General features: G+C 42.3%; 1 protein-coding gene across 2 annotated transcripts; it reads right to left on the bottom strand.

Annotated features, from left to right (window-relative positions):
• Nucleotides 1-2: 2 nt before the first annotated feature.
• prickle1a (prickle homolog 1a) lies at nt 3-25,819 on the bottom strand. 2 transcript variants are annotated; one of them, XM_020658315.3, is made up of 8 exons: nt 25,534-25,819; nt 6,948-7,151; nt 4,943-5,056; nt 3,913-4,050; nt 2,962-3,165; nt 2,575-2,761; nt 1,597-2,469; nt 3-1,484 (listed from the first exon to the last, which is right to left on the bottom strand). In XM_020658315.3, exons 2-8 carry the CDS (start codon nt 7,134-7,136, stop codon nt 619-621), a joined length of 2,571 nt encoding a protein of 856 aa, XP_020513971.1. In that variant the 5' UTR covers nt 7,137-7,151; nt 25,534-25,819; the 3' UTR covers nt 3-618. The 2 variants fall into 2 exon arrangements, with proteins under 2 accessions (XP_020513971.1, XP_020513977.1); XM_020658321.3 differs by lacking the exon at nt 25,534-25,819 and adding an exon at nt 12,071-12,327.
• Nucleotides 25,820-26,634: the final 815 nt, after the last annotated feature.

Raw genomic sequence — 26,634 nt, 5'->3', positions numbered from 1 at the left:
CATGATATATAGATTTTTTTATTACAATTATCATCTGTTTTAGCCTTATATTCCAGTTTGTACATTTATACAAATTACAATGATGCTAACAATACAGTGACCCATAAATACACCACTCAACCAGGCATTTTAATACACACAGTGTTTCTCTCATGTTCATGTTCATGCTGCACAAGCCTGGAAGGCAACACATTTGAAAAAATTGGGCCAGGGTTGGACTGTCAATTCATTTCTGACACTGTCTTGGAAATATGGCTCTGTACCAACTGCCAAAAGTTAAATGTTCATACCATTGTTGCACAAAGCATACCGTGAACTCAGGGGTATAAAAATAACCATTTAGTTTTTTTAATTCTACAATATATACATTAATATATTCACTGTTAAATAAACACAGTATAGACAGCTGTTTTTAAATATGTGTTACTCTAAAATATATTGTCACCTTACTGGCAAGTAGTAATGCTAGAAGTAAACCTAAAGAGATTGAACATTTGGTAAGTTGAGTGCTGTGAAGTATTCAATAGAAAGCAAACTGTTACTGTGTTTTAAAAGCAGACATGAGAAGCAAAAGTGGAGTAGAGCAATACAAAACTGGAGATAAAGAAGGGAGGAACTTTATGAAATTATGCAGTTTTTCCCCTTGTGTCCTTTTTTCTTTTTGGTCTTAGTCCGTAGACCATAGGGAGGTGAGGACATGCCTGCCACCGGGCTGGGCAAATCATCCGCATAGTAGTGTCTATGGGGTCTTGGCTGAGGGATGGGCTGACCCAGGAAAAAGCCTTCTTCCTCAGAATCAGAAGAGGAAGAAGAGCAGGTAGAACACCAATCGTCATCCTCCCCGTACAGCCCCAATAGCCTCCCCATGGCTGGGCCCTGTAGTCCGTAGTCTGACATGGCAGCTGGATTTGGGTGGCCATGAATTGCTTGGAGCCCCTTGGGCCCATGGGCGTTCCCTCTATGGTCAACTTTGTAGCTCATTTTCGCCCTCTCCTTGGGAAGTAGGTTAAGAGCATTGTCAGAGCGAGACTTGCGACTGCGATGCCTCCTGTGGTGGTGATGGTGGCGACCAGACTGAAGTTCCTGGCCCTGTTCCTCAAAGTGATAAACGCGTCGACGTGTTCTTTCACTCATAGGAGGCTGGCGCACTGGGAGATCACAATAATGCCCATTGTCTACCACATCATCAGAGAATTTGACCTGCTGGGGCCTAGATTGTGAACGTGTCCTCCTAATAGCAGGTACATGAGGTTTGGGTCTGTCCACTGGCAGAGGAGCTGCCTCTTCTTCCGGGACATTTTCCTCAAACTCTTCCTCTTGCTCCGACACAAGGCTCTTCAGGGAATTGGCACTTCTGTGTAACATCGAGGAGTTGAGGGTCCCCATATTGCTGGTTTTCTCACAGTCTTCTGTCTCCAGTTCATGGAATCCTTGCAGGGAAAATACCAATTGTCTATCTTTACTATCACCATCTACAGAAGCCCCTGGAGAGAAAAGAGAAAAATCAGATACATTGTTCACATGGATTCAAGAGCAGCCACTGCCATAAAATATAATAATATATAAATTCTGATGCATCATGTCATGTCAACTCACCAGTAATATTTGAGAGTGCCAGTGAGTCCATAGAGTCTCTGACACTCTGTTCTGTTTTCTTGAACTCATCTGTGATACACTCCAAAGAGTCATTATACCATTGTTGATCCTCTCCCTGAAAGCCTCCTCCAGCCCCATGATCCAGCTCCAACTCCTGGATCTTTCTGCTGCTTGCTGGGCCTGGATGACTACCGTAGGCTGAGTCCCCAAGCCCATCCTGTGACTGGGCCCAGTACATCTCAGACTGGTACTTCTTACTTGCCAGGCTCCCCCGTCCTCCTCCTCCACCACCAATACCAGGTTTTGAAGACTCCTGCTTTAGCTTGGCATCCTTTTCAGCGATCCAGAAATCGGTGGGTCTGGATTCATTACCTTGCTGGAAGACCCCATGTTCCCCAAATTTTAAAAGCAGTTGAGTCATGTAGTCTTCGTGCTCAGCCCACTCCTCCCCCTGATCCTCAGGTGCCTCATTCTCTTCAGTACGTCCCCTCCAGAGATGTTCGTCAGATAAGTTCAAGTGGTCAAGCTTGTTGGTCAGGGTATCGTCAGCGTTTCCACTAAAGCCAGGGAACTTGTAATTGACTGAAGGAGAGAACAGGAGTGACTGTCTGCATTGGTCGGCTGAACGGCTGCTTTTACCCATGCGTACACTGCGGCGAGATTCACGGGATCGTGCTGACTGGAAGGCAGAGTCGGAGGAGTCTGAGGCATGCACATCTTCCCCAATGCTGCAGGCCTTGGAGCAATAAATGCGGCCCTGGTGTGGCAGGAAGGGGCAGCCCAGTAGGGAGCTCTTACATTGGACACAACTAAAGCAGCTCTCAGTTGCGTGCCAGTGGAGCCCATCATAGGTCATCTGAGCGTGATCAACTCCTGGGAAAAGGGAAATATCTTGATGGTTAGCTCTACCACACTTAAAGCTAAACAATCATGATAGTTTTTTTTTTTAATTTTATCTCCAGAAAATACATATCTTACCAATATGTTCTCCACAGGCCTCACAGTACTCGGCATAGAGAGACTCGAAGCAGCCACAACAATATGGTCTGCCATCCTTCATGATATAGCGCTGGCCCCCAAGAATTGTCTCGCATTCAAAGCAGGCGAAGTGCTTCATGTGCCAGTGGCGCCCCTCTGCCTCTGTGCACTCATCAGCAAAGATAATCTGTCGAGAAACAGATTACTAGATTACACAACCTGTCAGTTCTGCAATTCTATTTGTTTGTGTAGGATTAATTTGTGACAGTGAGGCTCTAAATTAAATGTTATTGGTATCCTTTTGGAATTTTAAAAGGCCATCAAAGTTAAACTTTTTCCGTCACTGCTGCTTTTGTTTCTTTCAGTATTTTAGTCTTGTGGTCTTACCTCATCACAGGCTGAGCAGCGTGGTTTAAGTAGCTCAGCATGATGCCTTCCACAGTGGATCTTTCCATCATGGTAGAAGTAGATCAAATCCACCAGCAGTTCGCTGCACATTGAGCAGGCAAAGCATGCTGGATGCCAGCACAGCCCAGGGTTTGCCCTCGAGGCAAACACGGCCATTTCTCCACCGTTGATGGTTTCACCACACTGCAATAAACAGACATGATTGAAATGATGATCAAAACATCCTGTTGTGCCTCTTAAGAAGCCCTTTAGCTATAATTGTGCGGTTGTTGCATCTCCTATAAAACTGCATCGACAGCTTAGGCCACGGCTGTAGTTGCTCCTCATTTAACATAAATACTGGTTCAATTGCTCTATTGTTTGTTTAGGGGGTCAAGATGTGGCTCATCTTTGTGTGCCTTCCAATCATGTTGTCTTACCTGTAGTCCCATAGGGCATGACTAATGTTTAACCAAACCTATATTTCAGTCCATTGTTTGGGGACATGCCTTTTTAATAAGCTATATATACTTTGGAATGGACATAATTAACTATGATTTTATAGTATGTATTGGCACACTCATCATTGAAAATACTCAGGAGAACACTGCAATGAACCACTCCAAAATACTCAACAAGGAAAAAATGCAGCTTGAGTTTAAGGATCTGTTAAGTAGCATGGCAGACACTGTAGGATCTTTATGACTGCATTCTGTCTGTGTTTTAGCTCAAACTGGATCCAAATAAACCAAGAACCCATAGAGGAAATGTACAGAAGACAGGCAGCCAACCCCTTTTCAACACAGTAGTTGAAAAAGACAGATTAAAAATAATATTGTCCAGTTCCTACACTTGAAAACAAATTCACTCAGAGCCCCTCTCCTCTCCATATGATTACATAAATAATTAATAATAAATTATGCCCTGGTACATGCAAGACAGGTTACGTACATGCTCACAAATGCTGTTCAGAAGATTGCGAGGCAGCAGTTTTACTGTGCCCCTTCCTAGAGCTTCCTTCTTCCTCTGGACACTGAACATAAGTAGTTCCTTCTTCTCCTCCTCACTGAGGGACTGGCAGTAACGCACCTGGGAAAAAAAAATATGGTTAAGGACAAGTTAGGACAACGACAATTTATGGTTAAGGACAACTTCACAATCACATTTCTACATTAAGAAGTGAGATTCCTTCTCTTAAAGGCCTAATTGAGAAAATCTGCTGGGATTATAATTTTGTTGAAGCGGTTAAAGGGACCTTTTAATTTTATACCTCTTCAGCTGCAAGACAGTTTGCTATCAAATGGTTATAAACTTAGGTAGGTATGATAGAGGACAGAGTGCATACCAGAGCATGCTGAACAAAGGTAAGTCTTGACTCCAGCATCCCCTTCCTACACCCCCTGAATAACTCCACATACAGTCCCTGATTGAGAACATAATTTTCACAACAGGCGTTTTTGATGTTTCCTTAAGCTCCAACAAGAGGCAGAGCAGACGTTTACACAAACAAGGTCTGTGTTTAGAGTGAAATCAAGAGGACGGGCAACAAAGGAAGAGAGACAGCCAAGTCGAACTGTGGTGCCACTGCGGTGATGGCATCATATAAAGCCTCTTTCAACCAGAGTCCCTCTCTCCCGCTGAGCAGTCCTCGTAAAAACCACCGCTATGAAAAGAATCCTGCTGGTGGGGGCTCCTTGCAAACATCATAAAATCATCAAGTCAAAAGTCACATTGTGCCCACTCTACATGTCGACACGATTGTGGAACAAAAATCCCCCAGTGTGCTGTCAGCGTGACTGCCAAGGATTCCCAGAAGTGAGGTGGCATGGAGATGCTGTAGTTATTAATGCGGTGGGTTAAGCTGGCAACAGCAGACACATTATTCAAACAAAGTTGGAAGTGGCTGGAAATGAAAGGACCTGCTGGGATGAGTTTTATGATACTTTCATGTAAACATACAGTACATATAAAATATTCTCACCTCATTATCATGTGGTGGTAGTTGGTAGAGGAGCTGCTTGATTCTCAACTTCTCTCCTGGACTGTTCACATAGGGGATCTTATCCTCTGGCAAACAGGAGAAATATAACTGTACCTGGAGAAATCATAGATCAAAAAAGTCTCAGTATAGGAACATCGTGTCCGGCGTAAAGACGGGTTAAAAAGCCTTAATAATATGTACAAGGTTTCTGTGACCCTGATAAAAAAAAAATCTAGGAATATAACTTAGTAGGCTTCAAACACGTCGTTGGCTGAACTGAAAGGTTCAATGAATAACCATTAAATACAACTGAAACCCATTCCAAGTTATACATTTCCATGATTGTGGTGTATCAATTATGTACATATATCTGTTACTGGCTTTACAAGAAGTAGAGCTGTTTAAACAAAAACTTTCATCCATCACATTTTTTGTCATAGATCATTGTTATGGTCTTGGATGAGCAGCCCATTTTTTACAAACACATTTTATTTTTCCGAGGAACCAAAGACTAACACATTTATTTATGATTTATGACACATTCTGGGACGGCTCTGTGTAAATTATATGGAAGACCAACTTTTTATTATGTAAGTTTTTAGGTGTTTCCTAAACCCCCAATTCAGCTTTTTGTAAATGACATTACATAGCATTAATGTTTTGATGATGGCACGGGGGGAGTTATAGTCTTCATAAATCAGCTCTTAAAAAGTCAGAACAGGTCAACAGGTCAAATCAGTTTAAAGGTTGTATTTTCCCAGTCATATGCTTGTCTCTATAGGGATAGGACAAAGCAGCTTGTTGCATGGCACTTTGACCCTTGGGGCTGACCACTGAAAACTAAACTTTACGAGGGAGGGGCTATTACAGCCAGCCAGATAAAAAGGTGGGATGTTCTCTTTTTGTGTGTTCCATTGGCTTCCTGCAGCTTCAGTCGTCTGGGGGGGGGTTACAGCAATTTAACCTGACAATCAAACCCAGCGTTTGCCCCCCACCGTAAATTATGCACATTTTGATGCTACTATTACCCCTAATCCACCTCCCAAGGGGCTGGGTAACAGTCGGCTATCACCCAAGCCCTATGTGTGTCCTCACTGTAATGATGACCCATAATACTTGGCTCATTCAAGGCAATGGCTGCAGTAAAGACATTACAGTTGACCCATGCATTTCCAAAACAAAAGGCCCTGCATGTTTGGGATTTAAGGTTCTCTGTTGCTGTGAACCCATCTCCCCCTCATTGCTTCCATGTGTGTAGTTTAACAAGGGGAGCAGGATGAAGAGACATGGAGATGAAGAGAGAATCACAGCAAGAAAAGGAAGAAAAAAATGAGGGGAAGAAAAAATACAGCAAATTGGGAAAAGTGCCACATCAAACTGGCTGCCCTGCGGACACAACTAACAGCCCTGCCTGTGTTTGTGAGAGAGAGAAGGCTTGTTAAAAGATGGCCGCTTGATTACTGATTCTGCCACCAGCAGTGGGCTCAACCCACCAAGTCCTCTTCTTAACAGATCCCTGATGATGACAAGCAGACTTTGCCATACCACAGTTTCTAAATAAAAGTAAACACATTCTGCCTGTAAGTGGCTGCATGGTAAAGCCTGACAAGGCTGCCTTAAACAACGCAAACAAGCAAAAGTTTTAAGAAATAGGTTGACCCTTAAGAGCCATCATGAGGAGACTTTAGTTGGTATTTTGTATTCACTAATGTGCTGAATAGCACTTATCTGGGCCAGGAATATGGGCTACAAGGGACATAAAATCAGGTCAGAGCTGTTTTTAATTCCTTGTCAGGAGGATACAATATTATTCACTGTGGTAATTTGGGAAACAAGGATTGCTGAACCAATAAAATAGGTCCCACAAATAAAGAGCACAATTCATGCTTCAAGGTTTCTTTGTAGTACATGAGAGCTGAATCCGCCCACACAGGCGTATTAAAGCTCAGCTTAAAACACCTTCCTTAACCTTCAAAAGAATAGTTTGTTTTGATATTTTGCTCACCTGTTCAGGCCTTAAGCCAGGTGGTACCCAGGCGTACTCCTCCAGCGCACACCCTGAGTCATCATCAGAGGTGGAGCTGCGTTGAAAGCCAGAGGTCAGCTTACTGACTTTCTGCTCCATCATCAAGTCCCGTTGGCGTGCCCCGCCCTGGAAGCCAGCCGCCGACACTGCTGCACTAGCCAGGCTCATCAGACTCTCTTTTTACTAAACAGATAAAAAGTAGAATGGATTTGGAGGGGGGAGGGGAGTTAGAAGATGAGGGAAGATGGAGGAAGACGAGAAAATAAAAAAGTTACTTAACAAGCCATTACATCAGCAAAACCCCACATAATACTATCCACACTCCGTCTAATTTAGTTCCCTCATGTCAGTGCAATTTTACAGAGCGTAACCACCAGCTGAATCACATCATCACTCTTTCATGAGACCCATAGCCGCCTCAAAAGCCAATTATGGTATCTGAATAAGCTGTTCTTGGTGCACTTCTGGTGATGAGAGCATGTGATAAAGACACTCATAAAGAGAACTTTACCCTTTCACTGCTGTTGTGGTAAAATGTGACATCCTCATGTGGCTTTCGGATATATGGAGACCATTTGGAAATTCCCAAAGCTTTGTGACATGATGCGGGGTCAAAATGGCAATAACAACCATTTAGCTATTCTTAAATGCAAAGCCAATTCAGAGTCGCTTGTATGTACACCCACTCTCGAGCTAAGGTTTGCATGAGTCATCATTTCGCATGCCGAGGTGGAGGTGCTACGTCATCCAATGTCCAGAAAGGGGCCACCTCAGGAGATCTAATGCTGGCTTGATCAGTTGAGCCTGAGGTCTGTATAAACACAGACCTGGCCTTAAGGCACAGCCACCATCTGGGGAATGTCCACAAGCCTGGTCTTTCCCTTCATCTCCCTTTTTTCTTTGGACCGTTTGTTTTCCAACCTGCTACATGAGTGTCTGATCATCCTTTCATCTTTGAGATGGACAGAACAACAAGACAGGTGAAGTTGTTGGACAGGGTAAGATGGATAGAGGGGGGGGGGGGCTTGAATGGATGGGTTGGACTGAATTGATACTCAGTTGAATACTGACAATTGAACCGATGTAATAATAAAGAGAAAGAAACAAAAGACCAGCACAGTGCTGGCCTACACATACAGACTTTAGCAGACATAATGGTTATGCGTATTGTTTTGTTTCTACCTAACAAAGATAGATATCAAACAAATTAACACATACTTAGTGTGAACCTTAATTTGTAAATTCTCAAAAGAAGCCCAATATAAGCAAAAGAACCATTGAGTTGACAGGTCAGACAAATTATTCATCATTGGGAGACAATGAGTGATGGTGGTATGGTTCTTTCCTAAAATCGCCACAATTCTACTAGTCATGCCCCACTAAGTAATGCTTGAGCAGCAAAACCACAAATCTTATTTACTCAAGCAAGGTTGAATGCTGTTATTATAAATGAGACACCATTTTTGAGAGTAGTTTGCCCTTTCACCAATTGCTTAGTCTCACTGTAGATGGTAATTTGTGACATTTGACAATTTGACAAACCAGTGAGTCAGTGATTTCTTCTTAAAGGAAGTGTCAGCGTTCTACTTGGAAAAGAAAATCAATGAAAGTGTACTTTTTTCGGCGAATAATAAATATTTTTTCGTTCTTCTGAATCACTTCTATGAACCCGCTTTAATATCCTGAGCTGCTGTAAGCTCTCAATGGACCAAATAGACACAGAGATAATGAATGTATGTCCAGTTGTGGCCATTTCTCACAGGCCAAGGGCTCTAGCTGAGATCAAATGGGAGCCCAGCAAGCGTCCAGCAGCCTGGCCCTTACACCACCTCCCCCAAACCTCAACCCCCTATGGCCAGAGAGGGCACTAAGGGCAGCAGAGAGACAGCTGAGAAAACCAGACACAATCGAGTGCAGCCTTTGAACACGGGCGTGACAGTAGAGCCGTCTTAAAATCTGAGCTCTCTCCTGGAATGATACATATGCCTGGCTGGGTGGGAGTGTGCAGCACCAATGCATACATGAGGAGGGAATGCATATATTTATGTCCGGCCAACACTGACACATGCTTCTAAAGGCTAAGCTGGTCCACGCAACAACTTAAACCGTCACTCAACTATATGCTCATGTGTCAGCTCTTTCTTAAAAAGTGGCACAATAAACCCCTTCTACAGATGATTTAGTGTAGCTTGAACAGCATACCGGGCCTGTCAGCTACTGACCATTCATAATACTTATCTTCTTCAAGGACATGTCAGTCCCTGTTGCCTTGCCGATGCCAAAAGGCATACCCACTTCTAGCCTGCCCAGCTCAGCATGATGGATAGTAGCATCATTGGTTTCAAAGTGTCAAGTCAGGCAGATTTGCTTTCTGACACATCCCATTACAATGCCACTGATATCCTGAACAATGGTGCCTTTGTAAAGCAATCCACTGAAGGCTTGTTCCATCAAGAGAATAGATATCTCCCTTTTAGTCTTTTTGTCTCCTGAAGATGTGGTGCGTTATCTCCTCATACATGACAGTTCAAGCCCTCAAACGCCGATAACCTGTCTTCAGAAAAAAGAGTGGTGAGAAATAAGACACTGTCTTGTTCTATTCACATCTATTGACTTGCAAATGAGACTAAAATAACCTACAAAAATGTGGCCTTGTTTGAGTGCAGCTTGGGTTTCATTCGAGAAGATGGCTAACTATAGACAGGTTGAGTCAAGAGTGCAGAGACTCTGACTTTCACAGCTTCATTTTTTATCAGAAACACTCACTCATGCATAACATTTGTTAGAAAGATGTTTGCTTTCACATGTTGGCCAAGCCTTGGTTATGATGTACCACAAAGCAAAACCTGACTCACAGGAATGTCAGGCTTGAACTTAAGCCAGCTGGGGAAGAGGAATAAAGGATTTATAATGCTCATTGCTTAGCAAAGACTGTTTCTCACAGAGCTGCATCTGCTTGCATGCTAATTCTTTTTTTAAAAAGGGCTGTAGTTCATTTCCTTTGATTTTGCCGACCACACTTCCTTAATATTTTGAATGACAGAAGCACTGAGCCAACTTACACATTCATGCTTTTACTGACTTGCCAAGTCACTGACTCATCACTTGTTCTGGCTTTAAAAGTTTTTCACCCAACAAGGAGCCTATGGTTTATGAGATTAGTTTTAACTCCCATTCTCACTGTTCCGCTCCCTCTGCCCTTCCCTCCTCCCACACTAGCCAGACCCCTGTGGTCTCGAATGTTTAACAGCCCCGCACTCTTTTGTAAAGGTGCTTGTTAACATGGCTTTGGGAGCTGCGGGCCTGCATATCTGACTGATCTGCCCACAGAGGGCCAGAGGGTGTTGGGGGTGCTATCAAACTGAGGCTAAAATGGGGTGACTGACATGTAAGAGAATGTTAATGTGCCTCATTCCACAAAAGAGAGGAAATTCAAGTCAAGGTAGGTGGAAGAGGGAAGCTGGAACACATGACGGCTATGAATGGTTTTTTAGTGATTGAAGATTTACAAACATCCCACAAGCTAGCTAGAATGAAAGAAGAGCACTGTGCTCAAGAAAGGAGTGCACAATGACTCTTAAAGTATGGTTACAGAAAGGCTTTACTCCTAACAGGAGCAAAAATGGACACGTTGTTGCAATCTTGATCCATCAAAGAGCACAGTAGACGCAGGTTTGCATTGGCCCAGACTCTGCATCATGTGTTAACTAGCTTGTAAAGTTATGTATCTCTCTGTGGAATATAACCTCTCATAGGATCTCATACTGTAAGAGACCAATAAATAAAGGCACCAGTGACATTTTTAACGACTATCCAACAACACTTAAGCAAGAGTCCCCAAAAGCCAGACACTGGGGCATTGGATGAAAAACTCTTAAGAGAGTGCAGAGGAAAATATAAAGCTTCTGGTCTGAATTACTGACTATTCCCTTTAGGAAGTGGATGATGGACATGCAAACAACTCAACACAGTGCTCTCTGTCAGTTTGGACCAGGCCAACGTGTTTGACTTGGCTCACGAGAGCTCAGAAATGCAGGATAGGCTCTACTTGTAGAGAAAAACAAGATTTTCTGTTCATGGTGCCTCTGAGTTCATGCTGAGCCAAATCTGTTTTTATTTCAGACAAGATACTGTATGTCTTAAGAAAAATATACGGCTTTGCCCCCCTCCCTGCTTTACACAAACGTGTGCAAATGACAGCCTGTCAACTATGGAAACTTAATGTAAAACAAGGAAAAGTCCAAGAAACTGAAAGTAAACTGAAAGAAAAGTGTCAAACTGGAAGCCAGATCACATCAGTTGACTTTTAAACCAGAAGCTTCTCATGTATGCCTTAGTAAAACAGCATCTATGAATAAACTTGTAATTTAATAATCTTTTAAATAACTGAAAAACTACCCTTAGGATTAATACATGTCAAATCTGTCCATTTGAAGGCTTGAAATGTGTCACCTTGAAGTGGCTTGAGAAGCATGCTGCGGAAAAGTCTGAGTGTGTCTGACAAGAGAACCCGGAGAGGAGCTCGGGTTATGCAGTGTTGAGGTGTTACATGGCTGGAGTTTGGTCAACTCATTGAGGCCTCCTCCAGAGAAGTGTTTTTCCAAGACCAAATGGATGGGAGACTCATCCCCACAAAGATCTACGCTCTGGAGACCTCCTGTATGTTGGCCAGACTGAACTATGACTCAGCACGTGCGCTGCTCTCACATAGAAAACATCAAACGCATAAATATCCAAGGAATTTTGGTTCAAAATGTAGGGCACCTTGTAACATTTGGTATGTTTCAAAAGCTCCGTCTGGAAGCAGATTTTGCATCACATATGTATTTCACAGAGCACGTTGAGTTGTATGTCTTGTATGCCATACAACAGTAATTGCAAGTTCAGTAATCTTCCCATTAAACTAAATAATCCACAAGATTTCATGTACATGTCTTTAAAAATCTGAATCAGAGTTTATGGGACTTGTTTCATGTAGTTTTTTAGTAATAAAGCAATAGTTCAAAATCTGTACTTTTTCTTTAAGTCTCACAGCAAAAAAGGCAAATTCCCTTGGAAAGTAAAACAGATTACATCTTCAGTGAATGCTGTTCCAATCTTACCTTAGCGTAGGCCAAGTCTCCTGAGGCGAGCAGAAAGAGGATCTTAACACAACTATATCCAACAGTCCTAGATTCTTCTCCGGCCTCTGGCCTTCATATCTACGCAAAGATCCCTCAGCGCTCTAATTCCAGCACAGAAGCTGTCAGCCTTCTCGAGCAGATCTGTCAGCACAGTAACAGCCCATATCAAAGCCAAGACTGTAAAACAGACCGGGAGATGTCTGTCTGAGTGCGTGGGAGAGAGTGTTTGAGAGGGGTGTGTGCGTGTGTGTGTACATGGAAGAGCTCAACCAGATGGTCATCCCACCCTCACCAAACCACTCCTCCTCTTTCTGCTCCTTCCCTACAACCAAGCCCTCTCAACCTCAGCCCGCCCCCCCCCCAAACCTCAGAGCAGCCAGTTACAGCAGGGTATGGGAGAACCAGGCGTCTCTCCTCTGCTGACCCTCCCCTAGTCACTTTGAACATATGATAACTATCGGTAAAGCTCCAGCTCAAAGGAACTGCACTTTAAAGTAGCACATCAGTGATGGCAGAGCTCATTTTACCAAACTGGCCGTCCCATTCTCCTCAACAGCTTTCACATGACATTCTTCGTCCTCCTACACTATCACCTTCTCAAAGATGTGGGGAAGGTGATGAACAGTTACAGTCAGGCTTTTGTCTATCTGATGGTTTTAGTCTTTTCTACCGCATGCTAAATTGCCACAGTTACAGAGCATTGTTCACTATATTCAGCTCTGTGATTATACACTGATTGCTGGATAAAGAGAACAAAAGATGCTCTATGTATCTGCTTAGAAAAAAAAAACACTTCCCACCATTGACACCATCCTATCTCAGCCTCACATAACCCTATTCTATGACTGAACATGATGTCAGCAAGTCCTATTACATATGAATCACAGGCAGCCTCTTGAAAAGAACTACTTAAACCACAAAGCTGTTATTATCAGCTTAACATAGCATGAGAGTGGGTTGAAAATGTCCATCACTGTTGAGCTCAACTTTGTTAAGTCATGCTTAATGCATAATGTCACTATGCTATGGGATTATGTGTTGGCATTCTATAAGTAATTATACAGTGAACAGCCGCTGACTGTTTGGACAATCTAAAAGTCATTTTAAAACAATATTTGACTGGTTTAATTTCAAAAGTTGGATGAGCTGCTGCTTCTCTTTGAGTATCTTTCTGTTTGGATTGTAGAGATAGAAAAAGCTATTTCATTTAGTCAAATTAAGATATTCTTTATTTATTTATTAAATGTATTGAATTAGGACAGTGCCCATTAATCAACATATCAGCAACAATGTAATTAAGCTTGGATTTGCCGAATAGCTAAATTTCATCCGTAGTCCTAAAACAAGACCTTAAAAAACATGTTTTTTTTTAAGGACAGTCTACACATTAAGCTCACAAACAGAATGGCTACATACAGTATGGTACATTACAAATAACAGACCCACTTAAAATACACCGAGCTTTGGAAACTTTTGTGGAACAATATTTGTGTTGCCTAAATGAACAGATTTTATTTTCATGTCCCAAACTGAGCCTTCTGAAACTACATTTACTGCAAAAAGGGGGAGGATGAAGTTGACCTCTGCCTCTCCTTCACCTCTGCAGGAATGTTAGAACATGATTCTCTTCCTGTTGCCTCAGAAAACAAAAGTAGTCAGTTCGGGTCAAACTCTGGACAGTTGCACCTTTTGCATGCTTTTATTGTTGTTTGGTTGCAAAGTGTTACTTTCTCCCCAAAGGACATGTTTTATAGTGGACATAATTGTGTTTAAGGGGATGAAAAGGTCATAATTTTAACACAATCGCTTGACTGTAGAGGGTTAACATACTTTTAAAACTGTAACCAAAGCAGTTTTACATTTTACTAGAAGGCCAGGAATCTATTAACACAGCTAGAGTTGCTTTCTTCATTAACATTCACGTTTAAGCAGCTGTTTAATTTTGTGGAGATGACATCAGGGTATAACTCTGTAAATGAGAACACATGTGTGAAGCTTTAACACTGCAGGGTTTTTAAAGTTTGGGCTTATATAACAGGGTTCACAAAGGTCATTACTGATTTACATTCATGCACAATTCTGCCAATTATTTAATGACATCACACAAAGCCACAGCATATTTAATGCTAGTTTGGCTCATATATGTTGAACTTCTGCATAACATCATGTATAAAACCTTAAAGATGATGATTGACAGTCTGAGACTGGATGTCACTCTGTCATCCTCACATTCACACCAATACGTGTTGAAATATCACTGCGTGGGGGTTGATTGGTGACTGTCTTTTTACTGACATTTGAATAAATATAATGTAGTTTAGACTGCCCGATCTTCCTGTAAGTAGGAAAAGAAAGTACTTTAAACACGTATTTATGATATAGCTAACTACATTATTGGTATTCAGGCGCTTACAGACGCCTGCATGTTGCATATACCTGGATGTGTGTTGGTCTGTGGACAAAGCCATTGTAGCAGCCAAGTCCACCCGGGAGAGACACCCATTTGCAAATCTCAAGCCTTTGTCCTGTCCAAAAGACTCTGCACCCTGCTCCATTAGCAATTCTTAGAGGGGAGGGTCAACTCAGCATCCTGCCTTGTAGGGTGGGGGATTCATGAGTTGTAAAGCTAAGATGGTTAACAAATCCTTACAGAAGATAGAAAGCCAATTTCAGCAAGTCTAGCTTGAGGAGGACACATATTTGTACCTAATTGTAGAGTGTAGATAATGATTTGCATGCTAACTCAGTGTGAGATTGTTGTTGCCATATTTGAATCCCAAGGGAAACAACTGCATTTAAAGGAATGGTTGTTTTTTTTAAGTGTGGTTGAATGATGTACTTGAATTAGTTAATATATTTGCCACAGGGGATACCGGTCAGCAGAGCCCCTTTATTGAGAAACTGGTCTGTGTACCGGCAGGAATGCTAGGCTATACATTGCACATGACGGGACGATTTTATCACATATTTGAGCTAAACACGACCTAAAAACCAATGTCGGGATAAACTATAGGTTGTTGTTTTTTTGACACATCTCCGGCCATAAGCAAGCCACTTTGTTTAAGAAGTATTTTGCAATGCAACATATATTTGATCATCTGCAAAATACTTGTTTTAAAGTTGAGTTACGTTAAAAATAAAAATCAAGGCAGGATTGGAAGAAACCTTTGCAGTTCAATTGCACAAAATGTTTCACTAAAATTGTAAAGGGGAATCAGTGGGCTTTGACAATGAACTTACGGCACCGGTTGATTATCTTGAGTCTTCAACAACATCCCGAGTCTCATTCTGAAATCTATAGTTAGAAGTAACTTGCTGCACAGTTCAAGGCCCCCCCCCCCCCGCCCGATAGTTGAATAATATTAATTTGAAGTCATGCATCCCTGACCTCTGACCCTGAAGAGCACCAGATGACCCATAAATCTGTGACCCCAGGGCTTTATGGCCTGTTCCCCTGTCATAGCCACAACGACCTGAACAGCACCTCACACCTGGTCTGCACCTTCTCGCCGCTGTAAAAAAAAAAAAACACACCCTATGCTAGCGGCGAGGCAGTCTGTGACCAGCATGCCCTGACAATAACAGGATAGGGATGATCATCATCAAAACCAACGCCCCACGATAAAGCTGCATTCTTCCCTGGTCCAAACACGCTCTGAAAGAAGGGGACCCATAAAACAAAGAATCTAGGCAAGGGCTGAGTACTGCATCTTACAGTTATCCCAACTTAAATACCTCTGGACCCCAGCCTAAATCAAAAGCCCTATTCAGATGGCCTGAATATGGTGAAATGTTTACTCCCATGCGATGTCTTGCTTTTAGTATTAAAGTCAAGGAGCCTTAAAGTGAGGACCTAATTGTCCCACCTCTGTTCAGCAATCACATAGGTGCATAGGTGTTAAAGGGGCAGGACACGGTCACTATAAGACAGCGGAGCCAGTGGTGGGAGAACAGCGCAGTGTGTGGGAGTGTGGGAGCCATCAGATACTTTACAGATAAGTCCTACTCCTGTAACGCTGTGAGGCAATGTGAAATCATAGACTGGCACACCAAGATGACGCCTTTGCTGAATCCAAGTTGAAATTCAAAGACGTCATAACAGCAGATTTTTTGTTAAAGCACTGTTGTGGAGTCGCAATCTGAAAAAAAGCCAAAGTTTAAATGTCGGGTTTAAAGGGACAAATTTGAGTCCCAAGAAGTGCCATAAAACAAGGCACCAAAGGGGGCAGAGGGAAGGTCAGTCTCTAACTTACCGTCATTGATGACCATTGTTTAGAGCACCTCTCACTAGTGTGTGAGCTACCTTATAAAGAGTAGGCCATCTTAGGGTTTAAATGACTTGCCAACGGGTATTAGCAGGACACAGGCCCAACAAAAGCCTCAGTTATAAAGGCCAATAAAAGCCTATCACTCTACTGTAATAACAATCCTTTTTACGCCTCAAAAGAGGGAGGAAAAGGTCAACTGGTGGAGCAGTCAGCACATTGATATTGACTTAGCTAGATTGGCGCTGACAAACTCAGGTCAGACTCTGGGCTTGTTAGCCCTATAACCCTCACATAACCCCTTTTTACTGTTTCACTCTGACACATTGAAGGCAGCTGAGGGCAAGGCTTAGATCTGAGCTTAATTTCTGACATTTTTTAGAAATTAAAGCGAAATATCTACTCGCGTGACACCTGAACCCACTAAAGATGATGGGTTTCTCAAGAGCACTGAAAATTAAAAAACTCAACGAACAAAAGGAAGGGATTCAAGATGTATTGGACTAAACTAATAATGAGATATGGTTACCTCTGAACTTTCCAACTCTGACTAAAAAAATCTAATTTACTGACTTACCAAACAGCAACAAAAAGGTCAGAATTCTCAAATCCAAGTCCATAATCATCCTCTGTGTTTAATTATTAGATTAGAGTGTGTAATGCAATTGCATAAAACCAACATGATAAACTTATTAAGTGGATGATGTCACTTTGAACAGCCTTGATTTATGGGAAACAATCCATGAACTTATTGCCTTTCAACCCATTTACTTCTGCTTTATTCAATTTGTAGCAACCCTGCTCGGTCACCTATGATGTAATTCCTGATTATCCAGTTTTCCATTGAGTTACCTGTAATGCATAACACAAAACCCCCCTGCTGTACAAAACCTGGCGTCAGCGCACATGTTGCTTCTTCACCTTATCAAATGTACATCGCTGTGTAACCGCCAAACATCACAGAGATGTACGATTGGGACGGCTCATATTTCACCCTCAATTTGACACCCTCTCACCTAGTTGTAAAAGCCGGACCTCATTGGGGAACAATGGGAAGTGGAGCGACAGAGCTCCTGGGGCTGTTAAAGGGAGGAAGCCCCTTTATTTGAGGACACTATAACTCAACAAAAGCCTGTGGCTGTCTGCACACAGAGCGGGCTGAGGATGAATGGGCTGCTCTTACACTCCTCACTTCCATTGACAAAAGCACTGGATCAGCAAAGGGCAAAGCCTGTCATGTGTGGTCTCCGTGGACAAACTGTGGACAATACAGACGTAATATTACAAAACAGCCACTTTAACTGGTGAGTTAAAGCAAATGGTCTCTGTTTTCACGTCCATTTTTAATTTCTTCAAAAGAGCTTCCACAATTTTTTTCAAAAAATTGAAACTGTCTGACTTTTCAAGTTGCGTAAAAAAGTTTGATCACTCCTGTTCAAACACTACCCTGTCATTGTCCATGCTCGACACTTTGAAGCTTTAAGACTTCATTAAATTTTTAGCTGATGACCTCACACTTCCAGAAAGCCTTACTCACACACACCACTTAAACCTCACACCTCACACATCTGGATTTTCCTTCTCAACTTTCCACAAAGTTCAACTGTATATCCTTCTTATGGCGAGAAAACGATTTCCTGTGTGTTTCCAGCCCCGGGCTCAAACGGACACATGAATAAGACCGCCGTAACAAAACAGGCAATAATCCACCAAGTCCTGTGAGCAAGTCGCTGTAGAAAGAGAGGATGCCGTTTATTTAAAGAAAGAAAAAAAGGAAAGAGAAAGTTGGCAATTCCCACACGTGGAAGCGTTTTTCCTGAGCCGCACAGCTTCAAAAGGCAAACCATGGAATCCAACAATACTCTGAAACAGTTAAGAGCTGCTCAGTCAGGATCCCACTAATGATTAACATTCCTGGAGAAACACGCTGTTACAGTCTTTTTAAAGCGTTTTAATTGAACACATGCTTCAGTGCCACAGCACAGAGGGAACCTCCATGACTGTGAGTGGGGATGCATCTTTCCAGCTCTGCTTAATTGGACACAATTTAAGTCATTAAGATGGTAGTAAAAACAGCAGAAAGAGCAGCAGAGAGGCCCGATGATCTCCCACATAAGGCTCCCTGTAGCTCTAATGCCGTTGACCCTTTCACCTCCTCATGTGATTCACACTGTAATGTACAGAAAAAATAATCTGTCTTCATTATGAGATGTCCCACTGTAGATTTCGTCCTGTTTATCTTTGAGAATTTACATTTACTAATTGTCAATCTGTTTTTCTAATGTATTCACATTACTGAAGATGACAGAGATATCATAATGTCGGGGTCTTATATCTTATATCTGGTCGCCTGATAATATATAATTTTCTATAGAAAAATGATCTTCATGTGATAAGGTGGTATGGCAGAATTGTAATACCTGATACAATGTGAGGTCTTCCACTGTAAAGGTTTCCTGTTGGCTCAGATTGATGTTAGACTGATATTGGTCTGATGATTGAAGCACTTTTCTGGTCGACTTTTTGCATTTATTGAATTTTCTAAGGTTATCTTTTAAAACTATGTCTAGTTAGACATCGCTATCAATCAATCAATCTTTATTTGTATAGCCCAAATTCATAACAAAGGTTATCTCGGGACACTTTACAAAAAGCAGATAAAAGAGCTTACTCTTCGTTATTTAATATTACAATAGAGCAGGTAAAAAGATCATACTCATTTATATGTTACAAAGACCCAACGTTAATCCATCATGAGCACTTAGCAACATTTAGCAAAGTTACAGTGGCACAAAAAATCGTCCTTTTAAGGCGCAGAAATCTTAGGCAAAACCCGACTCATGGTAAACAGCCAACAGCCGTATTGTAAATTCCCCTATTGGACTTTTTTTTTTCTGGATCTTGAGAAAGAAAACTTGAGTTGATGGCCCTTTGCGAGTGAATGAATGTAACTGCAGGCAAAAACAGAGAATTGTAAAATGATATTAATGAAAAATAATAAAGTTTCATTCAAATCAGTCACATTAAGATCCAGATGTACCGGATCATTTTGTTTCTTTTCAACAAATACAGCATGAAGATAAATATGTGAGGTCCTTCAACTGTTCTTTTTTCCCCTTAACTGTGATGGGATGTTGAACGAGATGTGTTGAGGACTAGTCCGATCCAATCTGCAGCCTTCACTCAGTTTAACAGATATATAGAGGCCAGACATTGTGTCATTTGTGCCTGGGATTTGAGAGCGAGAATGCGTGTGCAATGGAAAAAAGGACACAACTGGCTGCCTTATCACCCCCCACCCCCCCACCCCTAAATGAAGGATATCAATCCTCCAGGAGGGGAGCTCATTCTTAGAAACCTCCCGCCTGTGTAATACGTCTGTTTCTGTCAGCATCAGTGTGTTCTTTTTTGGAGCTGTTAATACTGAGGTGACTAATGACACCCAAGTATTTTAAGTCAGAATCATGGAGCAGCGGAAAGGAACACAAGACAGAGAAATAAACCTTACTCATAGAAATCCAAGAAGACTTTTTGTGAACTTTTATTCCATTTCAACATCATAAAACTCTCCCTGACTGGTTATGATGTGTGTGTTTGCCTGCGGACAGGACACGCAGATGTACACATCTGGTGAGCCACTGCTCTTGTTTTCTTTAGCAGCCCAGCCCCTAACAGGAAGACAGTGCGAGCATAGCAAACAAAAGCTGGGCTCTTTGAACTGGCCTCTCACCGGGAGCTGCCGTCAGGTTGTTGTGGCCAAACGAACTGTTTCTGTGTCAGCTCAGCGGGCCTCAGACTGCTGCTCTGCAAGACATGTCCTCAATTAGCCTTTGTCAATATTGACCCACCTGTACGTTAGCCTACAACATAAACCTTTACTGTGATCTGTTTCCAACTGATGATAAAACATTCCCTCTAAACTGAACTCCAGAGATAGCAATGTCAAAAATAGCCTTCAAATCTTTCAGTATTTACGAGTAGATCAAGATTGGAGATGGGAGAATACAGACTGCAGTCTCTTGATTTCAATATGAATTTTAGCATCAAATAGATACAAATAGATTATAAATGCAATGGTTGATACTTATTATGGACAAATGAGTAATGCTGCAAGCATATTCCTGATAGGAAAGGATTAGAAATGAGAATTGATTATAGAAAATTTTAAATAGCTATTAAAACTTAGAGAAGGAGCATTCAAGTATCCAAAATGTAGATTGATTAACATTAGAGCTTTAGGCGATTGCCTAGGTATACATTTCAAAACGACTTTGCTTCAGAACCTAATCTTAATATCCAAGCCTAACCATGTTAGAGAGTATCATGTTTATAACAACAGTGATCTCATGATTATAATGTCAATCTTCAACACTTCTCAAGTGAAACTATTCCATTGCTTCAGATGAATTGGCAAGGGGGTCAAGTGCTTTATTAGATATCTGTTGGTGTGCTTTTCATTTGCCAGTCTTGGATGGAAGATCCTGCATGAAATTACCTTCAATATAAGACGCATGAAAATCTCCTCCAGAGGAAACAGCAGTTTAAATCTGTTCTCAAGAGAGCAAAGTGGGGATAAAGTGCTGAATTGTATTTCATTGTGTTCCAGGTTATTTTCTTTATTTTTTTTTTTTACCGATATATATTTTCATTGTTATTTCAAATTAGTTATTTCTATCTATTTAGATCTGTATGATTTGTGAATATGACCAAACACATGTATGCATACATTTGTTTTCTAACACTGATCAATGTCAGATATGAGGAGATCAAAGTTTCAGTGAGTCAGAGAGCAGCAGAACCTGTCCCCACTGTCTATAACCGCAACCTCTCAGAAAAACTTCAGGAAATTCCTTTGTTGTTTGTCCAAAAATCCTTTGCCCTGCAGAGTCCATTTTTAAGCCCTGCTGACCTTTTTCCATATCATCCACGCTTGCTGACTCCACCCTTGTGACAATGCCAACAGAGCAGGAGGGACTCGAGCCCCAGGAAGGGGAGAGATGTGTGTGTGTGTGTGTGTGTGTGTGTGTGTGTGTGTGTGTGTGTGTGTGTGTGTGTGTGTGTGTGTGTGTGTGTGTGTGTGTGTGTGTGTGTGTGTGTGTGTGTGTGTGTGTGTGTGTGTTTTGCCTATTTCCAGCCATGGGTCCGGAAAGCTTTAACTGAATCCCCTGTTGTGTGCCGGGGAAATGAGCTGGGCTTTTTAATGACTATCTCAGGATAATATGTTTTCTTTTGCTCCTGGCCCTTGATGCCTGTGATGGCTTGGATGGGTCCCTGTATTCGTGGAGGACAGAGGAGAAAACATGACCCTCCTGCAGGCAGCCATGTGTTTGTCAGGCTCGGGTCAGATAAACTTTTCCAAAAACTTCATCACCAGGATTTCTGACATTTGGCATCCCTACACATCTGTTATTCCCCTTTATCAAAGGCAGACATGTCGATAATTACCACTTTTGTAGCGCTGCAGCGTGGTTATTTTGCATCGTGCCTATACATGGTGGTGATAATGAAACATGTGTGTTGAGAACGACTTTCATCAGCATGGTGGTCTGATGGTTACCCCCACAATTACGCCGTGTGGTTACCAGAGATCTGCAGGGGCATTAAACTCCAGTGTGAGAGCCAAACCCGTTTCCCTCTTAACATCATCCCCCAGCTCCTAATAAACAAGAGTTGTGCCCGGAAGCGCTAAATCACCAGCTACCTTTAATCACTTTAGAATAATGCTTAGCACGTGGATCCAATGTGTGCCACTGCTGCAGGCGGATGCCCCAGACTCTCATATATGTGAATCGCACGGCAAGTACAATGTTAATAATCTTCCCCACAGACAGCATCAACCACAGTGGTTATACTAATCTACACAGCCACACTGTAACAGTGCCCTGAATTTGACCATCCAGGCCACCGTCCATTCAGTCAAAACCTAGTGACCGCAGATTTAGGGACCACCGGCGTTCAAACAAGTCATACTTCATGCAGCCTCCTGCCAACCCACCACAAACAGTTTACAGTCACCGTGCTCAGCTCTCTGCAGTTTGTCCACGGCAACCCAACTCCACGCCACATCTCCCCCCCCCCCCCTTCCCCGTCAAAGACTGGCCTCCTCTGACAGCTCCTCACAACACACGGGGCCTGTCCTGCTCCGCTTTTAGCCGTGCTGCGGTGAGCCGGACCACGTCTGGGGATAAAAGGCTGCCAGAGTGTTTGGCTTGCAGGCGATTTACACGGACGTGAGGGTGATTCATTCAAGCTCTGCACAAACAGGCCTCTGTGTACATTTCACTGGTAGCGGGCCTTTAAATCAACAAAGGGGAACGTATACACATGGGCACTGGGACCTACATTCTGCTCACTGACGCACAGCTGGGTGTCTGCCACGCATGCATAGACTTCTTGACACCTAAAGACAGTCACACACACCCAAAGGTGACCACTTTGTCTCGCTTCTCTTTGACAAACACACACACACATGTACCCAACTGTTTATGTCTGAGACTGGCTTCATGTCTGCGATTTGTCTCCACCTCCTCCAGCACTCCTGCTGTGCACTGATGCAATGGCACACAAGGGTGCTAATGATAGCTAGCTTCTCTAGTTCAAGCTGCATTATAATGGGCTCATACCATAAAAAGGCCTTTTTGTTGCCCAGCCCTAATCCTCATCAAACCACCAACATATTTGACTTTTATTAAGAACTTGTAAACATCAGATAAGCCCCTCTGATCCCAACTTTTTCCATTACTTTGTCCAAGAAAATGTGCGATAAGGCTGTTTTTTCTATGTCCTTCGCATGCCTCCAAACACAAATTAAGAACAAACATTTTTGAAGCCATTTGATTCTATTAACTTCACTTTAAATGAATTCAAATGAAAGTTTTTGGAAATGAGACGTGAAACAAGCACCATGTGACACGTGGAGCTGCTCCACAAACACCACTTGTAAATCATTTAGCTCTAAAAAAAAACAGCTTAAAATGTACAGAGAGCTCTCACCTGCAGCAGATCAGTGAGCCACTCATCCACTCATGCATGCCTTACCTGCTAGATCACCGAGACATTAAATAACTGCAGCTGTCGGGTATCAGACAAAGATTCCAGTAGATATATTGACCCTTTGGATAACATGTACACTTGATCACATTGATATGATTGATTACAACTCGGAAGCCAACACAGAACGTTGTTTTTTATTAGATGCTGAGTCTTTGATGACCTAATTTTGTATTGTCAGTACCTACAATGACAGATATAAAAGGGCGATATTAAAGGAGCTGTTTTTGGCAAAAAAAAACACAAACAAAAAGTAATGAATTGGTTTCAGACGACAATGCCTTCAGTGATTTTTTGACACTGCTGTGGCACTGCTGGACAGTGGAGACATCAACTTCATTTCCAGCCACTAGGTGTCACCCCCACATTGTTCTGTGCTAGTCCTTGTATCTCTGCCCACAACGCTCACACTCAAGTACTTATACTTCTGCACTCGACCTTAAGTGTCTCAAGGAGAAATAAAAATGTTGGCTGTTCAAAGTGTATCATGGAAGTGTTTAAAAATACTTTCTGGTTTTCTGATTTTGAGCCAAAGATGGAAACTCTGAAGCGGCATCACTGACATTTTGCAGAACCTGCAGTTAGTCCTCCTCCTTTGTTCTGCTCCAAGAATAACTCCATTCATTCAAATACATTTGACTTGTTTTGTTCTCCTATCCCACAAATAACTCTAACGATATTTGTTCCAATAAAGTACACACCACCACCGTGGTCTGTCCTCTCACCTAGCTGTCAGGATTTTAAGCAGAACTGTCCTGGGACCAGCAGAGAGCTCTCTCTTTGTCAGTTGTGTCCAGAATGACAGATTTCAGGTCAGTCAGCCTGAGCTCAGAGGGTCTGTGAATCTGTCAGCCCCACAAGAGAGCATGCATGGGACTTACCGGCATACTTGGATGCTTACTGAGCTCCAACAGGAACAAAATATTATCTCAGACAGCCTTGATGAGATTGAACAACTACAGCTATGCTGTGCTTTGTAGGTTTAGAAGTGTTTATAACACAGCCGAGGATGGAAATGTTTAAAAGTCGAGGGTGTGTCATTGTTCTAGAAAGAAAACACTTTATGGCATGTTTATTTCTGTTAACAAGGAGTGATGAGGTCAGTTAGGCAGCCTGCAGGGTACTTTTTGTTTAAAAAGCTGCAACAATCTCCACCCTATGAAGTCTTTGGAGCTCATTCTCAGTATCAAAACCATCCACTATGTGAGGAAACATCACTTTTCTTTTAGTTTTAGATTATTTTAAACTACATTTAAGGCAGAATAGAGCAACACACCATCTGGAAGATGAAATAACAATAAAACTCCTCTGAAAACACATTGATTTCTAATATAAACATGTTGCCAGATGTATTCATTAATTAACTTTAAGGAAAGATTTCAGGGCTGTCGTGTACATTAAAACACTTCAAAGCGTATATCCTGCAGCTGGTAAGATTTTCTTGAGTCACCTCATCCATCGTGAAGAGAATTGCAGAAAGCGAGTGTGACTTTTCATAATGTACGTGGCCTGGGTGTGTGACCACTTTCCGCCTCACTCAACAGCCCTCCTGACAGCTATAGAGCCCTGCAGAAGCGGACAGGCAGCGGCCATGGAGCAGTAGACCAGTTGTCACCAAAGTGACAGGCGACAGCTGAGTTCATACATCTGGAGGCCCCGGGGACTCCACACCTCCACCCACCCCACGTCTCGAGCCAAGTTTTTTCAAGCGTCAGAGAGAAACGAGGTTAGTGTGGCTGCACGCGCAGGGAAAAGTGAAATCTTTGGAGACGTTGCTGCGTAAAAGCGCAAAGCAGCAAGACCGGAGGAAGGAATTATTGCTAGTTTTATGACTTTCTCATCTGACAGAAGGAGCCAATGACCTCAATAGGGTTTAACTAATTGAAGCTGTGTTGTATAGTGAGATTAGATGTTTGTTTCGCATATGAAAACACAAACAGTGAGGAAGAAGTGTTTGCTTTTTTTTATAAACACTGCAACCTTTCTAGAATTCTTATGGGTAAAGCTGCGTAAAACTTGCACAATTAGTCACCACAAAAAAAAAAGTCGACAAAAAGACTGGAGAAGTGGCCATAAAAATATACAGTATGTTTTAAAGTTTAACGAACAAATAATGCGTCCACTCACCCACACAGCGTTTAGTCGCAGTAAACTGAATATCCAGATCCAATATTCCTGAAGTGAGAGAAGCGATTCACGCTGCTTCTCATTGGCACAAGATGAAAAAAGTCCAAAGAGAGAACCACACTGTGCCTCAAAGCTGAACCCAGAGCTGCTGCAAAGCGATAAGCTTTAAACTCCAGACCTTTGCTGCATTGGAGAAGAGCACTGCTCTGACTTCACACACTGTCACCACATCTCAGCTCAGCGGCGGCGCACGGTGCGCTGTGGTGCCCCTCTCGGCGGTCACAGTGAGATGACATTAGCGCTGCTCCCTGCCTATTGGCTTAAACAAGCAGCCCCCACCTATCCTGGAGAGACGGAGCAGTGTGGAGCACGTTGGACAAATGCTCCTGTGGGTTTAACTCGTGCTGCAGCTGGAGTTTTAAGAAGAAATGTTTGTGTAGTTTAAGTGCTTGGAAACTACTAAGTGACCTAATCTCCATCTGTTGGCTTTACCTATAGGCTGCCCTTACCTTTATATGAACTTTTACCTTTGTCTGGGCTACACATGAACCAATAAGTTTAATTTTTCATTTCTACATGAAATATTAATTATTCTATATCTCATGTCCGTCCATTAAAGCGCCTGTGATGAGTTTGAAATGGTTATGAAACAGACTGAAATTTATATGGATGCCTCTATGTGACCATCAAAAACGATCAAGACCACAACTGACTGATTATTGATTATTTCTTTATAATGATTTCTAATGCCTGAAACGGTGGCAGGATGGTAGCTGTCAGAAGAAGCAAGTTAAAACCTGAACAGGCTTTATTTACATTTTCCCTGGCAAAGATTCACAGTGAGTGATATGTTTGGCTGTTAAAAGAGAGGGTTTTTTTTATAGATCATTTTTTTTGGGCTTCTGCCTTTATTTGGACACGGACAGATGTAGATAGATAGGATGTGTGGGGAGAGAGAGAGAGAGAGAGTGGGGGATGACACTAGGGACAGGATCTTGAGTTAAACCTATGACCAGCGTGATGAGAGCAGCCTCCATTCACAGTGCGCCTGAACTTAAACAGCAACCCAGGATGAGATTTTTTTTTTGTCAAAAACATGAA

This window comes from Labrus bergylta, chromosome 7 (genome assembly GCF_963930695.1).
Source record: "Labrus bergylta chromosome 7, fLabBer1.1, whole genome shotgun sequence".
Taxonomy (NCBI): domain Eukaryota; kingdom Metazoa; phylum Chordata; class Actinopteri; order Labriformes; family Labridae; genus Labrus; species Labrus bergylta.
Note: the sequence above shows the minus strand (reverse complement) of the source record. Positions and strands in the feature narration are given on the sequence as shown.

What these genes read in the sequence shown, in the direction of transcription:
- prickle1a (XM_020658315.3), bottom strand. Translation starts at nt 7,136, where the DNA reads ATGAGCCTGGCTAGTGCAGCAGTGTCGGCGGCTGGCTTCCAGGGCGGG. An exon ending in GGCCTGTGGAGAACATATTG is followed by an intron (nt 2,470 to 2,574) that starts GTAAGATATGTA and finishes CCCTTTTCCCAG; the next exon opens with GAGTTGATCACGCTCAGATG. An exon ending in GGCACTCTCAAATATTACTG is followed by an intron (nt 1,485 to 1,596) that starts GTGAGTTGACAT and finishes TTTTCTCTCCAG; the next exon opens with GGGCTTCTGTAGATGGTGAT.